The sequence below is a fragment of the Tyto alba genome, unplaced genomic scaffold, assembly GCF_018691265.1.
Source record: "Tyto alba isolate M040663 unplaced genomic scaffold, T.alba_DEE_v4.0 Super-Scaffold_1, whole genome shotgun sequence".
Lineage (NCBI taxonomy): Eukaryota > Metazoa > Chordata > Aves > Strigiformes > Tytonidae > Tyto > Tyto alba.
This window is the reverse complement of record NW_024881261.1, coordinates 28,589,547-28,608,317: the sequence shown is the minus strand read 5'-3', so window position 1 is coordinate 28,608,317 and position 18,771 is coordinate 28,589,547. Positions and strand designations below refer to the sequence as shown.

The following is an 18,771-nucleotide window of genomic DNA, read 5'->3' as shown; positions in this document are numbered from 1 at the left end:
TCTTTAAACAAATAAGTTTAATAGCATTGCCCACTTTATAGAAGGGATTCTGTGATGTGGGATCTACTGTGGGAAAAGACCAGACCTTGAAACACCCAACTGGAACGTTCCCAACTTGTCTGATCCATCACAGAGATAAGAAGGTGGTGTCTCTTCTGCAGTGTGAAATCACATTATATGCTCTAAAATTCCACTTAGATTTTCATCCCCCCCCTTTCACATGAATTATTCTACATTCAACCATGTGAATGTCTGTTAATACAGCAAATGTGGCACCAAGCCCTTGCTGTGAAATCAGCAACCACAACAGTTGGCATACCAGTCAGCGCGTCCCATATACTTTTCACGGTGAGATTATTTTTCACACCTTTCTCTTGTCTCTACAATGGAGTGTAAGTATAGTATCCTTCTAAAGTCACACTGCAGTGAGCCAAACAGACTGAAAATACTCAAGACAACACAAAAGATTATTTAATTTAATTCTTAAAATAATGCAAATATAAGAATTGAAATGTACCACATGGAAAAGTGTTGAGTTGTACATTCCACTGATTTTTTTCAATTGATACTGAAGACACTTTCCTTGAACTACATATGCTTCCCAATTTTTTTGAGGTGCTTGAACTTGCAAGATATGTAGGTAATAGCACATCAGTCAAAGAATTACTCGGAAAACAAATACAAGAACCAAAATCCCTCTAAACTCTTCTTCACTGAAAAAGAGAGGCACTGCATTTTTAAGCTGAATTAAGGCTGTAAAATGATGCTGGTTCACTGTGAATTTGAAGTCATCAAATGTCACAGGGGTGACATTTAACCCACTGCTTCGCTGTTAGTCCTGTAAGCCTGCTTACGGAGGTGAGTCTCAATCTCCTCCCTGAAGACCAGCATCCCAAGGTGTGAGTGAGAGGCCTCGTTCATGGCTTTGGACTGGATACACATGCGATACTGCTCTGGAGTGAGCTCGTCTGCACAATGTTTCTCATGCCAGAGGTGAAAGAGACCAGGGACCGGTGTCCTGATCACAATAAGGTCACCGTGCAAGTACTTTCTGTAAAGGTGAACGTCCTCACCGCCCCAGCCTTTCACTTCCAAGTCAAAACCCCCTATAAAAACAATATCAGAAAACGTTATTTCGGCACACAGGCTAGATGTAAGGCAAAAAGAGCAACACTCCTTGTGTAATGTATTACCCAATCTGGTAAAACATACCAGGAATCCTGGGGCAATTAACTTCAAGTTCTCCATGACAAAGCATGACAAATTGAAGGAGAGGAGCTTCAAGCATACCCCATCCTTTGCGGTGGAAACTGCCCAGGACACAGATCATGCACTGCTGGCTTCAGAAAGTCTCTTAGAACAGTGTCTCCAAATCGCATTATGCATGACATCCCATTTGACAGCTGCGGAAAACTGTAGGCAAACCTCACTGGCTATGCTTTTGGGTTATTTTTAGCAATCATAATGGATTTTAGCAGCTGGGAAATGAAGCAGTGATGCACCATATGAAAAGCCCTCTCTAAAAATGCGAGCAATTACTCCATAGGTCACAACTCAAAAAGCTGAATTAAGGAAAGGAACTTGTTCCACCATTTTAAGTTCTCTTGCCTTTCCAGGACACCATAGTGAAAATCGACCCAGACTCACGCACAATTTCAAAACTCTAGAATTATGAGATCTTCATGTACCATACACATGGAAATATGACTGCTATTAGAAATTAGCCTGCATTCAAGCCATTATACAGCACACACAGCTGTATCATTACACCTTGGCAGACTAGCTTCAAGATAGTCTTCCAAATTTAAGCACATCAAGATGTTCTCAGTTTTAGCAGCATGCCACAAGAGGGTGCCAAAGCATATTTCTAAAGCCTCGAACAACTATATTGAATTACTCAAGGTTATTTAAAAGAAAGAATTTTAATGCTTCTTCTCTATGCTAGTGGTTTACTTGAGGGATGTTTTTCTTGACTAATTTGATTCAGGCAGTCACAAAATACAAAAGACCCTAAAGATTTGTACAAGTTCTAGAGCGAAATGTTGTTACTAAAAAATATTGTGACTTTTAACAAAAACTCATCAGATGGGACATCAAAATCTAGAAACACTGATTTTTCCCCTCAGTCAAATTTGCCAAGCGAGTCTGACTGATGGGCTTGGGAAAATAATAAAAGAAATAAACACATTATTTTCCTGTCATTAGATAAGAACAGAAAATCATTTTTTAAACACACAAATATTTTGTTTTTACAGTTTCATCTTACCAACAGTAAGAAAGTCTGTCCGATACTGACAAGTCATCCCAAAGCCAAAATCCCGCCAGAAACCAGAATCCTTCTTGTGTACCTGTAATTTTAAAACAGTATCATCTTGAAATCCAAAATACATCGGAGGAGGTACACTGCACTTGGTTTTGTAGAAACCTAAGCTCTTGCAATCATCTGCTCAGCGCAGGATACAGCATATAACACTTCTAGTACTTCTGTGACACGCACAGATGTGGCCTTCCTAATTACCTGCTGTTCACTTCACCCTTTGCCATCCAATTACAAATACTAACTCTCATTGCAGTTTCCACACTTACCTTCCTGCCACATCACCTCTATTTTCTATATATCTGCTCAGACCAAGCAGTAAATTTTTGGTAGTCTATTACTGAATCATCTGTTCCCAATATTCCAATTCCGACCTGGTTTCTAAAGGCCACATTTGTCTCTTCTTGTTCTGATATGACAAGAAAAGTAAGTTTTGTGACTGAAGTCGGCAACCATCAAGTTCTTCAATTCAAAAAAGTAAACAGCAGAGTTGCCAGGCAGGAGCTCACTCCCCTCTCTGCTGTGACTACCTGAAGCCATATGCAAAAGCTTCCCTCCTACCTTCAGTAGGATCCTTGCAAACAATGTAGGGGGTAAGAGTTTTTCTTCTAGTAAGGCTGTGTTGCACTCTTTCTCCTTCAAACCTGTCTACCTCACAAGTCCCAGCTGCAAAACCCAATTTCATTTACATAGTCTCTTGATGGAGAATGAGGCTAGACATTGACCGTGGCCATTCCATCTTCAGACAACAAAGACCCAGAAATACAGTACTTGCTTCATTCTGCTGATTATTCTTAGACCTATTCTCCTGAATGTTTGCAGAGTCTATTTGTTTATTATTTTGACTACAACCTTCCCTAGAAGCAGTTTATCATTCCCAAAAGTAAGATGAAATTAGCAGCGTAACAGCCAGTGGTTCTGGCAGATGTTGGATGACAAAGGTGAAGAAACAATCTGCGGAGTACAGCTGTCCACAGCACAAAAAAATAACTGACTGAACATTTCAGCCCATCTCGAGTTGCATGGCACACTTCCTGCAACTACCATTTGGTAGTTAGCAAAGAGAGTCAATACTGAGGGAAGCTTATCAAGCACCATTCATAGACTTTTCTTGTTTCACCACTTCTTTGTTTGCTGGAACAGAGGATGAAATTTGCTGCCATGTTATGCCACTATCCTGCTAAAATACTGGCTTTCCAAGCCAGAATTAAGCAATAGATCAGAACTACCAATTTAATTTGATTAACAGCACTTTTTTAAAAAAAAAAAAAAATCTAAGTAGAACTCTAAGTTTATCTAAGAATTAGTTTTGTACTGTTTGATAAGCTTTTCTTCCAAGTGCTTTGCACATAATGGAGAAAAGTGTTTAGATAGGCACTGCCAAAGGTCATAAGATATCCCAAACAAACTATTAAGTTACACTTAATTTTGTTTTAATACAAAGCACAACTAATTCTATCCAGAATAAATCATGCTGCTTACCAATTGTTGCTCCACAGGGGGTGGTACATCTTGGTTGGCATAGACAATAGCAGGATTATAAAGGCTGAATACCACAGGATAAAAGACCTTTTTCCCTGGAAGTCAAAAGGTAATTGTTACTAACCGTGGGCATACTTTCTGAAGGCAAGAGAAAACTAGAAATATTCTCTTTATGTATAATATCAGCTATTAGCCATCTAGTGAAAACAAATAAATATAAGGTCTAACTGCTAGGATTTCCCAGTTAGGTAGCACATAACATCTGGTGGGGCAGAGCCCACAAGATTAAAAAAATATATATAAGCATACTTATATATACTCTATAGGTATACATACATATACAGTTACACATACTTATGTAGATATAAAATATTATACATATACATTATGAAGCACAGTATCACATTAGATGACAGTGAAAAATCCCAGCAATAATGGTATGCAGTAACACTAAGAAATAACCAAGTCCAAGTAACACCTTGCATAGCTTGAGTTTTATTGCCTCTTTGCATAAGAGTTTAAAAGCATGTACATTCAGGATGTCCTGCAAGCACATTAAGCATCATGAGTATCCTGATTCTGCTGTGACACCAGTTCTATGCCTATTACAGAAGCCAGATAAGTATTTTTCAAGGATCTCTTGCACTGCCAGTGCTGCAAAGATGTTGATGACAGCCCACAAGAATACTCAGTACCCTGATTTGGGCATGAATTCTGAATGTGTGAGAAGCATTTTCAGATCTCACTTGAAGCAAAGGTGACAAACTGTCAGTATGAATTGTCAAGCAGTCTCTCAAGCTCCCTTCTTTGTGAAAGCTCACAAGATGCTCCTCTCCAAAGTTTTTCCATTTATATATACAACTCATTTCATGAAGTGCAGATACAGGCAGAAATAAAAGAAAAAGCAAGAAATAGAATCCAAATATCTGGCTTATAGAAGATTTTCTTGCCTGTTTATTATGTGAAGAAAAAGTATCTATTCATTCCAAATTGACATTTGGAGAAAATGGTTTCTGGCTGCAACAAATCTGGAACAAGAGGAAGCATTAAGAAAAGAACCCAAACAAATGTTTGACAGGAGAAGGTCTTAACTAGCATGCTTGTTAACTCAAAGTTTATCCTTCTTGGCAGAAGCTTGTAGAACAAGCAAGCTTCATACAAACTTGAGAAAAGTGGTCAGAAGATTTTAGAGCTTGGGAAGTAAATGTGGAACGTTAGCTCAGACTCTGTAAGGAGCACATTGTGTAGCTCTATGGAATACCATTCATATGTGATGTGTCCTGGCCATACAAGCGTGAGAAGGCATAAACCAAACTTGTTAAGAGATTTTAGTGTAACAAAATCATCTTCAACCATACACTGGGTTTTGTTATACAAATTTACATGCAGTCTAATTGTTAAAGCAATTAAACTGTCCAGCTTTCTTTTAGACAACCAAATCTTAAGAAAATGTGAAAATTGTACTTATTGTACAAAAAAGACAATGATTTCTTAAAACAAGCTACACTAAGGCAAAAGTTATTTCTCAGTCTAAATATTATTGTCTTTTGTGCACAGAGTATTTTTCATTTTCCTAGGTGCACGGTACAGAGTAAGCTCCACCACCCAATTTAGTTTTCTGTATGTTCAATCCAGGTCATTTTGAGCCAAACAAGATGACAGAACTCGGTTACAGCAACTGTAAAGGAACATACCAGGTTCAGCATTTAAGCGACAACTGTTGAGGAACTCGGCTGTGAAATAAACATCGACATCACAGAAGAACATCAGGACCTCGCCCTTTTCCCAGGCTCTGGCGCCCATGTCAAGTCCTCGGCCTCGGTTAAATTCCTCATTCAGAGAGACAAGCGTGTAATTGTGGAAGTTAGTTTCTCTAGAAGAAAAACAGAGCCAAACCCAAAATAAATCCATGTGTGTGGCAGAATGGTCATTTATACTTTTTCAGCATTTTACAGTAATTTCATTCCGGAAATTTTTAAAAAAAACAGTTATATCATCAGGATGAGAAAAAAATAACTGTTCCACTTAGTTGTCTATTTTAAGTGTCAGAGTTGAGACACTGTAAAAAGATGGACCTCAGCCTTACTTCACTTCGCATTTAGTCATTCAGACAGATTAAAAAGGCCTTTTGGCAACTGACATGAAGTAAAGCCTTCTCTGAAACTACCACGCCATCTAAAACTTGTCCCCACAAACTAAGAAGTCCTGACTAACAGAGCAGTATCTCCATCTTCACTGCATCAGAGAGGAGGGCAAACGGAAAGCCAGAGTCCTGGCATCACCAAACTCAGGAGGCAAAAGGCCATCTGTGTGGTGATGCCACCCTAACCCAGACAGTTTGCTTCTCTTTGCCATTTCATACCAGTATCACACATGTCTGTACTCACTGCAGAAGAGGGAAGAATCAGCAAAGGAAGACCGGAAATACACCCGGAGAATATCTTCAAGTAAAATTAAGCGTCTACTTTGGAGACACTTCAGAAGGCAATGCTTGCAGAGAACAGAGTGCAGATACTCAACAGTAGCACCACTAAGAAGATTAGGAACTAGATAAATGCCCAGTGTGTCCACAGCACTGAATCCGACTCCCTGCTGTGAGAAGAGGACATCTCACGGGGAGCTCGGCAGGCGGCAGAGCGGCGGCCGGCACTCGGCCAGCGAGGTGCCGGGGAGGCTCTGCAGGAGGAAGGCAGCAGCACTCCTCCCTTCCTAGAAGATGTCTGTGCACGCCAGGCCAACTCGCCATCACATTTTAAGCCAGTGACACAATAGCCTACGCCTCAGACATTTCATCGAGCAGAGCCCTGGCCAGAGCCCAGCCTGTTCTTGGCTAACAAGGGTAACAGGCTCCCAGTGACGGGACAAGCGCAGAGAAGGTGGCCCTTAGCTACAGGGTTATGGATGCTATTACCTGTCCCATTCCTCTGGGGAAAGAAAAAAAAAAAAAAAAGAAAAAAGCACCATTTGGAAACTCTGCATCTGTACTACTGTAATGTTACTTGCTGAGACAACCACGATGAAGCCGTGTTTAAAGCTGTTTTGTAGCAGAGAGTAGGGGCCTAATTTCTTAGTACCTAGGGAATAGAGGGAAAAGCTTAACTTCTCAAGACTCAGCAGTCTACTTTGACTATATTTCTCTTTCTTATCATTAAATAAAATTGATTGTCCAGTGAAAGAACTATTGAAAGGTACATCCCAGTTCCACAGAACTTTAATTCTGATCAGTCTGTTAGCATGACTGAATATTCACTGCAAAACTCATCCCTGTTGGTTTTTGGACTGTCAGATAGAAACCTCAAAGCCACTGCTGTGAGTCTCTTTTGGCCTATAACTTGATTTTTAGTAGTCTTCAGGAGACTTTTGCAACTTAAGCTGTAAAATGCCAACCGAAATAGAGTGTACTGTAAATAAAGCTTACTTTCCCTATTAACCTGTAATGGACTATAAACTTATTATTTTTATTATTTCATTCTTTTTAAAATCCATTTTAAATGCCAATCAATATTGTTAGTATTGACTGATATTGGATCAACACACTTACCTAGCTACAGACTCTAGGATGCTTTTTACTTCTGATAGCCCATCTTGTCCAAAATACACCACTGTGAGGTGAACACGCTTATCCTGATGAATACACACATCCCTATAAGGACAAAGATAAGTGGACATTAACAATTGCAACACAACAGAAGTTTCAGGTACTTAAAAGCTACTGCATTAGCAGATTTAACCATTCTCATTAACTTGAACTAGCTTCCAAAGACAATAAGGAAGATGCTTTCCCTCTTCCTTCCCCATCTTTCCCATTTGAATCAGAAGGTTCCAATACTGTGTGTCTCATTCCAACACCTTATTTTATAAACAGGAACGCAAAAGCTGATGTAAATACAAAAATAATGTTTAAGACCATCTGTGTCCGGGTTCACAATGACCCTGGCATTCAGTCTGAAAGGGGTTTTGGTGCAATTTGAGAATCTCTTAAATCATCTTAGAAGGAATGTTTTCTCCATACAAAAGGTTCAATTACAAACATCCCAAGGCAGTTGCACACAATGTTGGAATCATTAGTTCTGTTGCAAATCCACCAGAACAGAAACTCATTTCGAAGCAGAAACAAAATACTGAAAATCAGCAATATAGCTCACTACATAATCTCATGCACCTACCTAAAGTTTTGCATAAATTGTGCAAATGCCTCAGTTCTTCCAGCAAGAGGGACAATAATGTTAATGATTGATCTAGAAATATCGACCGTTTCACTCTTCACTTTCATGAGGGGTCCAAAAGGTCGGAACAAGGTGACATGCCTGTATTCCATGCCATCCATCTTCTTATAAAACAGCTCATACTGTGTCCCCTTATCTCTTTCTGTACGATAGTAACCTGAAGAATAAGTCACACAAGTAATTTGTAAAGTCAAAGATCCCAGCAATTGTATTTCAGAAACACGGTTTTCTTTGAAAACTATAAAGAATTAAAAAATAAAGCCTTGGGGGCAAAGCTTCTGAGCTTTTCCTAAAAACAAACAAACAAAAAAAAATCCACAAACCATCACCAAGCACAAGCACCCTTCTACCCTCTTAGACCAGAGCTGAAAAAAAAAAAAAAACACACAAACTCCAGCTTCCCCTGCTTCTTAGAGACCACAGCAAGTTTTATGGTCCTACATCAACTTATCAGACAGAATTAAAGATGGGTCTTCCCAACAAAAAGGGAATTCAACTAATTGCTATGGAAAAGAACGGCGGAAATCTAATACAGCTTGCTCTTAAGCCCTTCAGTATCTTCCCCTGATCTAGCCCACAGTAAAAGCTGAGATCATTTGACCAGCAGTCAACACAACACAAGCTGTGGGCAGAACAAATAACACAATAACTTGCCTGACAAAGCCTGCAAAAACTGGTATGTGATATCTAAAAAAAAAAAAAAATAAAAATTGTGTAATAAATGCTGGAATGCTCTTTAAAATTGTTTTCACTGTTGACCACTAGTTACCATGATTTTTATTTGATAAAGACAGTGGTGTTTTTCTATAGCCATGGTCCTCTAAGGACATAGGCAGAAGTTGTTTTCTACAAAGCTGCAACAATTACTTATTTAGAGATATTTTATTCCTAATGGGTAGGAAAATCTACCCCATTCAGAACATGGTCCTTTTATTTAAAGACAATCTAGGAAGCAAGTTAAGCCAACAGCCTCTCTAATTTTATACCACAAAGACCAAGATTCATCTGTGGCTTTGACTGAACAGAGCTCTGTTCTTAATTCTGTATCTATTCTAACCTGAGAATAAGGGACCATGACAGGAAAAATCCTCCAACCGAATTGCTTTATGTTCATTCCATCTCTGCTCTCCTCTCACCCACAAGGAAAAGGTATATTACAGAGAAGAAACATAAGCTATGCTATGAACCCAACAACTTTCAGCTGAGCTGGCCACACAGCCCATTAAGGAAGTTACAAATAGCTGCATATCCCCAAGGGTGATGGACACAGCTGCCTTTACACCACGCAACCGATGCATTTCTATTCATCCGGCAAGCCTGAACTGCCTCTTCTCCTGCAAGCCACCCCCCAGAGCAGCTAAATGCTCTCCCAGCCTCCCACCCAGAAAGAAGGCAGCAGGGGACAGGATAGATGAAATGCTCCCATGACAAAGAATTGTCTCTCATGCTCAGTATTGATATTGCCCTTTGTTGTTATTGTCTTTTTTTTTGCAACTGAAATCAAGAAGGGTCAGGGTATGTAAAGGAAGCAGCCCTCAAATTTAGAACAGTTTGGGTTTCTTTATCTCAGGAATTAGAAAAAAGTGATCTTACAGCTTTGCTTCTTTCCCTCTCCCCAGGCAATTATTCCTCCATGTTCCCTTCCTTTCATTACCATCGCATTCAATACAAGCAGCAAAGGAACACATACACCACCTTGCCCTAACTCTTTTCCTCTATACATCAGGTTCCTTTGACAAAGAGTGCTTTCTCTAAATCTACCTAACTCCCTCCTCAAACCCAGTGCAGTTTCATTCACTGATGTTCCCTCCTCCTGCCCCTGTCCTGCATCTGCCCAACAGCCTCTTTTACAGCAAGCTCCCTGTTCCCCTCCACTATCCAGCTCTGTGACGCACTTTCTCCTGGGCGAGGGTGTGCAGGGGCAAACCTGATGGGAAACGTAGATGACCACCACACAGCCTCTGTGGGAGACAAGGTGTAGCAGAACAGGCTGGTGCCATCACACTGAAAGTTAATGGTGACTGAACCTAACCCTTCACCTTAAACGCTTTTTACCCTTTGAACAAAGTTTTGCAATGCACTCCTTTAAGAGACAGAAATCCACATTTACTCCTTTGTGAACAGAGTTGCATTAAATATGCACTACATTTTAATGCTCGGGAAGAACACTAAAGTTTCAAATCAGAATTAACTACAAATACTGAAAAGGTCATTTCAAACAATAAAAGTGTATAGTGTTAACTGTTAGAAACAGAAAAAGATCTTAAATGCCTCTCAATCCTTTTCCAGTCCAACCCTTTGTGCTGCGTAGTCCAGGGCTGTAGCTTGTGAACAGCTTCTTGGTTGTTGGAGCAGCTGAAGCACCATAGCGCTTGCATGCCATGCTCTCATGCAATATACAGTAAATGCTTTGCACTAGTACTTCTGCATAAATTCATTCAGTATTGTATATTATATTCCTCTCTCTAGTATAATCAATAGCTGTTTACAGATGAAAATATCATTTACAATGTAAGTGAAATTTTTAAGAAGTACGTCCCAGTTGCCAATAGCTTATCTTTAACCAAAAGATAAGCTTAGATGTCAATCTACAACAGAAGGCTGTAGTACAAAATAAAAATTTCTAGATTAAACTTTAAAAAAATAAACATGCTGCTGTAACTTCATGAAAACCTTTGTATGCAAGTCTGATTTTGAGTAGTGCCTTGCCAGCATTCAATGACTGGAATATAAGATTCCAAACTTTTGAAATCTCAATATCCTACCACTGCCACACTACTTTTAGATAGTATGTATGTGGTCCTTGAGTTATTATACTTGTTAGAAGATAAACTCCATAGGTAATCTATTAATTTGAATACTTTTATGGTATAAAGCTTCTATCCACAGAAGCCAGAATTGAGAACAGCCAGAAAAAGAACCCACATCTGTTTTATTTCTTAGTGTACTCAGATTTTTAACACTTGGGACTGACTCATGTAATAAAACCTGCTGTCTCACCTTCCAACTAGCATACACTGGCTGCTATCCAAAATAGAGCTCTATAAGCAAAGAGGTAAAAAGAAGCAGAAATAATTTAACAGCTGTTACTCCTGGTCCATGAAGTTTTACTACCTTTGCAGAAGTTGTTTCTCTCAAACAAATTAAATCTAGGAATACTGGGGATCAATTACTATCAAAGCCAAAAAGCTGTTATTCTATTGCCTCCAATACTGTTAATTATTTTACAACTACCAAGAAAGCATTTGGTCTATGGAATTTAAGACATAGGTCTTTTTGTGTGTGTATTAAAACTCTCCATTGAAGTTCCCAGGACAGTGGCCAGTTTGTGGTCTTATGCAGAACATAATAAAGCGGGTGTTTGCATGACAAACAGTCCACACTGTTCTATGGATGGCAAGGACTCTGAAAGAGTTTTGACTTGGAACTTGCATCATTGGGATAAAAAACTTTCACATGCCAAGGATGGGTGGGGAGTCTTCCTTTGAGATTCAGACCGAAAGATAGTTTCTGGCCTTTGCCCAGTTCCAACTGGAAACAGAGAAGCAAGAGAAAGGGACCCAAAGAGCAGCACTTGAATTCTGGTAGACATTCAATAACAAGACCTTTATTAGTGATTAGCTAATTGACAATTCACTTCTGAAAATATGCTAATGCCTCTCTTTTCCAAAGGTTAATTTTAAGTGTCTCTCCAATGGAAGCTTTTAATCTTTTGATCAAACCAACCCATTACACTGATAAATGTAACCCAAATAAACCAGTTACACTGATAGTAAAGTACAGATGTCCATGAAGGCTCTTCAATAAGTTTTGCATCACTACTCAAGAATGAATGTCACAGGCTTCTGAAGAAAGGAGGCAGACAGAGGTGATACTATTATGCCCTTCCCATCTTTCTTATACTCTGTTTCTCAACGTTATCAAACACTGATCTCAAAGAAATCTATTTTTAATCCAGGACTAATTTAGAATGCCCAATTCAGCAATTCGGCTGTTTGTAGTCCCAGACCTCTTCATTAGCAAAAATATCTAATATTGAAACTTTTATCCTCTTTAGGGATAGTCTTCATCCAAGGGGAATAGTATACTCCTGTTTCTCATATGCTTAGATCTAATTGAAACATTAAGAAAAGAACTTCAAAGAGTTATTCAAACAGCAACTACAGAACGAGACTTTAAGGTCAGATTTTTATTCTGTTAATATTAGGATTCTGGAAGTTTCATTCTGTGTTACAGCAAAGCAAAACAGGTAACAATGCAGCAAACCAAGTCCCATGGAGCCGAGAAACTTGCTGGTTTTCTCTTCATCAGCAGAGCAAGTCAACTGAGCCTCATGAAAAACAATTTGGAGCTTTCAGAAAGTATCTTCGTAGTTGTAATGCATACTTGCAAATAATTTTTTTTTTTTTTGCTTGGTGTTACTGCTCGAAACCTGCTAGTAGCCATTATGTGGCTGTGGCAGCTCTACCTAATCATATCAAAACAGATTTGGATCATTACTTTGTCTTGCAATGTTAAAAAAAATAACATCAGTTTGGAAAACACTTGAGCAGGTTGCTCCCTACTGTGCATACAGCTTCATTGTACCACTGGTAGAAGTCAGAATATCTTCATGTAGAGACTGCAGAGGGTGAGCATGCAGCAAAGGAGCTTCATGAACAGTTAAATTGAGGGCACTGAGCAAAAATCAGAGTAGTGACAAGAAAGTTAGCATTTATTTTTAAGTTTTTTGGCCTGTCCACTGCTAGAGCAATAAAAATCAGTAGATTCAGACTACCATATATTATCGAGTCATTAAGTGTGCTTTTTCAGAAACGTTTATTTAGGAAATTTCTATTTATAAAACAGACAAATTTAAATGGGCAGAAGGCAGATTAAAATTCATGTCATTAGTCTTTGCTGTCACAAGTGACTCCAATATAGGTAAATCCTAAAATACAGTATGAAAAAATTCTTGCTGCTTTTACAAATCAAGGCAGTGATACTTCACTGACCAGGCATCAGAGGCAACGTAAACACTGGGGAAGAACTTCAAACATATTCAGTGGAGATTAAGAGATACCATTAGGTAAAACTGTCTGTAAGAAAACAGATTCTAAACTTATTTCAACAGCCACCGAATTCTTTAAGGATTTACTAATACACTTGAAAGTACATACCACAACAAAAGATTACATAGCTCAAGGTTTAGCCTAGTACTTCACACACAAGTATAGGAGAAAAGCTGAGATAATTCCCAGAACCGAACATATATCCACATGAAAATTTAGCCTGTTGAGGTGGGAAACTAGAACACTTCTTGACTAAAAATGCCTGTTTCTAGTTTAGCTTGTACTTGTGAAACAGTTTTGTAGGCACAATTTTGTAGATAGATATACATTAGTTTTGACAAAGAATTCCTGCAAATCAGAACAAAAGCAAAGTCAGTTTATCTATATTAAGCATAACATATGATGGTTATGTATTAAGTAACGCTGCATCATGTTTTCTCTTTTACCCCAGAACCCAAAAAAGTAATCCACACACCATGTTCCTCAGACTCCTGTTTCAAATTGCATAAAACTCTAGATTTAGTCCTAAATCACTTATTACAAAATATTCTATTAGCAACTGAAGAGCACACAGAACTTAAACCATTTGTTTTAACTCAAACCAAGTTTAACAAACTGTTTCTCTAAGTGAGCAAAACTACTCAGCAACAATTTAGTTGTGCTCTTAGGACAGTTACAGGACCTGTTGTGACTTCAGTAGACATACCAAGTCCGCTGTGAAACTTGAACCCACCAGTTTATGATAGCTTAAGGGAGCAGTATTTTCTAATTAGAAAGGCATCAGTTTTCCAACCAGACTTCCACCAAACAAGGATGCACAAACTGACAACAGAGGTAGCGTGCTAGAGCCCAGCCACAGGGCTGCAGGGCAAGGGACCTGCCGGTACCACTACTGGCTGGTTCCATTTCTCACTTCAGTTTTGGAATAATTGGGGGCGGAAAAAAAAAAAGGTGTTAGTATTCAGAAGAAGCTTTTCTTTTTGCTGGCCCAGTGTCTAGTATTTGCACATTCGAAAACACAGAATACCCACAAAACCCAAAACTTCTGTCTGAAAAAACACTGATACATATCACTATGGCTAGTTGTTAGCACACCCATATGAGTTACAGCATAAAAATACTTTTCTTTTTCTATAGTTCCTGTAACCCTATGCTCGAAGAGACTGCCTTTACAGCAAAATTAATTTAGTTTGATTTCCAAAAACAATTATCAACATACTGGTGTGAACAGAGGCAGGGGTATGATGTACAGTTCTAAGGTCCTAAATCTGCTTGCTTTCTTGGAGGTCTGCAGTCACTAAGGACAGTGCATTAACAAAAATAAACAGGTATTTCAGTAATGTTAAAAAAAAAATCCACTAGGGTATAAGCACCATCTAAAACAGCAAGGGAAAAGCAGCTGCACACTTAATATAAAAAGAAAACAATTAAAAGGCTTCAAAAATTACTACCTCCAGACCGAATAAGTACTGTTTTTACTTAGAACCACTGTGCTGCTAGCTGTGTTATACCAACACAGTAGAGTGGATTCTACACCCTGCCCCACCTTCTGGAATGAAGAATACTTGCATTAAACTTTAAACACAGTAGCTGTTAGAGGCAGAGAATTTTTGCGCTACAGACCAATTACATCATCTCAGACTGAAAGAACTGATTATTTCAAGGCCAACTGTACCTTTCTCCAACATGTTTGCTTAATAGTGCAAGATCAGCACTGCTGAGATTCAGAATCCTTTTTACAGTAAAGCTCTTATAACATGGTCCAACTTTTCTGGGAGTTTTTTGTTGTTTGTTGGGTTTTTTTTTAATCGCAGCATGAACTGTATTTAATACTGTAAATACAAAAAAGAAGTAGTAGGGCAGTTTTTGATAATACTTATCTCCATCAGCACTACACTCTATCTTGAAAGCCATCTTCAATATGAATTATCACTAACACGCCTTTTAAGGGTGTCACTAAGTATTGAAAGCATAACTGCTATATTTGCTTTTATAATAATAGGGGTTCTGTAATTAAACTTACAAGCACTGAGAGAGAACTGAAGAGGGAACAACAGAACAGTTCAAGGTTGCACAGCTTAGTGGACCCCATAACTAGTATACCACGAGGTGTCTATTCAGGACATCAAGTTCCTCAGCTGACATGACCAGAACATGTCTGCCTACCAATGCTCTCCTGCCAATATGAGCATGACAACTCTAAGAGAGTCAAATGCCTGAATATTAACTAAAAGTGGCATAGAGACGAGTGAAGAAAAACCCTGTAGCTTTATAGCTAATCGCTTAACTATGCTGGAACAAGAGAGATGAAAAAAATTTCCCCCTCCCACTGCCATCAGTTTCACTGGAAGTCTTTCAGTTATTTAGTATCACAAGCAGTTGTGTTACACTGACTTCAACTACAGTCAATTACGAATGCCTCAGTAATTTAAGTGGATACAGATTCCCCCATACACTTCTTGTGGTGAGCCCTTCTGAAGTGGATTTCTTGCTCCCTATTCCAAACACAGGGTAATGAAGCAGTAATATCCTCATTACAAATAAAGGTTCTTACTGCGTTATTACTGTTCAAGACTATATTCAAGTATATACAACCCCTAAAAATACAAACACCATTAAACACTTCTTGTGACTTTCTGTTAACAGACTGGAAAGCATGTAATAAACATACCTTCTATGAAATCATTTTCACTATACAGCTGCCTCTCTCCTACTCCATCATCTTCATCTTGTCCATCTTCCTCATCCGGATTATTGATAACTTCTAGGCCAGCCTCAATAACTTCCACCAATTCATCTCGTTTATCCTTTCTAACAGGTTTCTCCTCTGGATGCCGAGTGAGCCCCATCTCCAACTGGAATACCTTCATGGATGTAAAACTTTCAAAAGGAATGACACCATATTCACTAGGCAGTTTGGCCCCCACGCTCACCTCAGCTTTATCAATCTGGGAATGAAGAAACTCTAGGAGATCATTGGATGCTTGTTCTTTGGTGCCCTGGTAATTCATACCATTCACCTTAGGGCTCTTTTTTTCCTGCAGGGATTTCAATTTATCACTCATTTCCTGAAGCTCTTGCTTTAACTGGGCAATCTGACGTTTCAGGCTGGTAGCTCTGTTTTGATAATGTTCTTCTTGTTCCTGCAAGAGAGCCTGATAGTATTCTTTACCCATGTTTTCACCTACGACACCAGGCAGAGATCCATTACCATCTGTTTGTGGAGCACACTCAAGCAAGTACATGAGCAAGACTAAACTGAATAGTAAAGCAAGGCCCACTAATAGCCAACGAGTCCTGGCTTGAATTACTAAGCCTCTTCTGGGCATTCTCATATTATTTCAGTTTCCAGTCCAAAAAGATGACTTATCTGCTCATGCCTTCCAGGGAACATCACCCCAGAGTTCAAATCTTAGAAAGAGAAAGAAATCATGACTGTAATAGTTACCCTAAGTTTTAAGAAAGTAGCTGAAGAGCAGTTTCCAATCTTTGCCTTAATCAGGTGTCATTGCAGAGACATAATACTGAAGTTCCTATGTCATCCATAACCATCAACTGTAAGTTTCGTTGACGCCATACAATTTGTTCAGGATTTCCTACCCCAAACAAAAAGCCCCACAGAGGGGGAAGAAGATGGAAGACACCAGCAAGGAGTCATACTTCCGCTTCCTAAGTCAACCCTAGTTGAAGGGGTTTAGTCTATTTGAAGTTCAGTGAGGAACATCTGCAAAAGTAATTTTATATGCTTTGAATTGACAGCAGTTTTTTCTCTCACTGCGTATAAGTGAGAGCAGTCTACAGTTTAGTAACAGTCATTTTCATTGGCTAGTCTGGCTTTTCCTCTGGCACTTGAGTATTTTATTCCACTTCTCCTCCTTTCCTTGGAATCTGTGGTTTGAATCAGCAAAATGAAGACACAACCTAAAATTAAAGGAAAGGTGCATATTAGAACTACAAAGGAGCCACTCACTTGGAAAACACATGAACAAAGTTGTAACACATGGTTGCAAAGGACTGCCAGGGGAAGGGGTAGAAAAAAAAAAATAGAAAACAATTTCTTTCCACTGCATTACCTATCAGTGATTCCCTTTGACGTAGTGTCTGGAAAATAGCAATATGGACAGTCATGAAATACGTTTTTCACATAACTGGCTAAAGAGGTAAGGGTGGTTCTAGTCTCATCAAGTTTTATTTGTTTTAACTCCCCCATTCCTTCTTGTCTTTGGTGGTGTTTTTTTTGTTTGTTTTGTTTTCCTCTGTGGGAAGAAAAAGCCACCAGCTAAACCCATACCCTTCCTACTCCTCTAAAGTAAAAAAAAAAAATTCCAAGAACTATTTTCAAGCAGCAACTGAAGCAGCTTGTGTTACCATTTGCTTTTAGTTTAAGTAAATATATTTTAGGGAATAATTATTCACTCATGAATAAAGTATTGCAGATTTAAATATCAAAGTTCACCGAAACAGCATTTTAGAACAGATCAAATTCAATAGAAATTCAAATTCAAAGCCCAATTCCTGACTGATGAAAGTGAGCTTCAGACTATTAATTCACTAGCATTTTCACCTCCTGATTTGGTTAGGCTAGTGTGAAGAGGCATTGGCCATTTGCATGGGTCACCCTCTTACACCAGCGACCAAACCAGCTCAGAGGAAAAGATCAGGGAGAAAGATGACCGTTATGCAAGACAGCAATACCAAAAATCCTACTCAGCAATGACAGCTAAACGGTTTATAGGCTTCTTCAGTAACAGCATTAAGAACTAAGTAAGCTCAATGCATGTCTAACATCAGGAAAATATTTTCATTTAAAACCTGGTTGTATAAAATAAGTGAAGTTCATTAAAATTTATCCAGGAATCTATCAGCTCTACATCCATTTCAACTGTGTTCTACAATTGTTTGGGGGAAGTTCTGGGACTTGAGCAACTTCTGTTTAGTTTCAGTATGCTTATGAGATTAGAAAAAAATTGTCCACTCCAATACTCTTTATATATGGGTTGGACAGAATGTTATCTCACACCACCAGCAGTCACAAACCCCATCACCTTCTCTATTTGCAAGTAAGTCACAGTGCAACAATGCACCCCATGCGTTTACAACAAACACCTTGCAACATTTCACCCTCTCCATTCAACTTTCAGCATCAGGATATTGGTTTAGTAAGAACCAGGTACCATGTATCAGTGATATCATGATATTCAGCAGCCTCATTTGCAAGAAAGCTCCAATAACAAGGCCTGAAAAATTAAGTAATTTATTCGTACCACCAACACCAATGCCTGTGACCGCTGATCCTAAGTTTGCATGTCATGTTTTACAAGAGCCTCACAACTTGGAGTTGTCCAGCTGAAGTCTACAGGACTGCTTGAAGCAGTTATTAGTATTTCTAGTGCTGTTCATTAATAAATTTTTAATACAGCAGCTTAAAGGCAATAGTTATCTGAAGCAAAAGCTTTTCGAACTCATGTAAAGCTACTGGACACTCTGGTAAAAAGTAACAGTTTTATCAGCTGAAGTCTAGATGGCATCCTTTAAAGTCCAAAAAAAGACAGAAGTTAGTCACTACTCACCACACAAACACAACATGATATAAATGCAAGTTAAAAGCCTACAAAGAGTGATCAACACCAGATGTATCCTAAGACTACCGACCAAGGTCCAGACATAGTGAATCAAGGGAAACAGAAGAAAAAGC

At 38.8% G+C, this 18,771-nt stretch overlaps 1 protein-coding gene across 1 annotated transcript in view; it reads right to left on the bottom strand.

Moving 5' to 3' along the window:
* The window catches only part of CSGALNACT2 (chondroitin sulfate N-acetylgalactosaminyltransferase 2), a 34,942-nt gene continuing 16,171 nt past the window's right edge, over window positions 1-18,771 (bottom strand). The window contains exons 2-8 of the mRNA XM_042791380.1: window positions 15,748-16,997; window positions 7,966-8,182; window positions 7,341-7,442; window positions 5,494-5,672; window positions 3,800-3,894; window positions 2,267-2,348; window positions 1-1,106 (exon numbers count right to left, since the gene is read on the bottom strand). Of these exons, the coding sequence (XP_042647314.1) occupies window positions 814-1,106; window positions 2,267-2,348; window positions 3,800-3,894; window positions 5,494-5,672; window positions 7,341-7,442; window positions 7,966-8,182; window positions 15,748-16,411 (1,632 nt within the window). The 5' untranslated portion in view covers window positions 16,412-16,997 and the 3' untranslated portion in view covers window positions 1-813. The remainder of the gene's footprint in view (window positions 1,107-2,266; window positions 2,349-3,799; window positions 3,895-5,493; window positions 5,673-7,340; window positions 7,443-7,965; window positions 8,183-15,747; window positions 16,998-18,771) is intronic.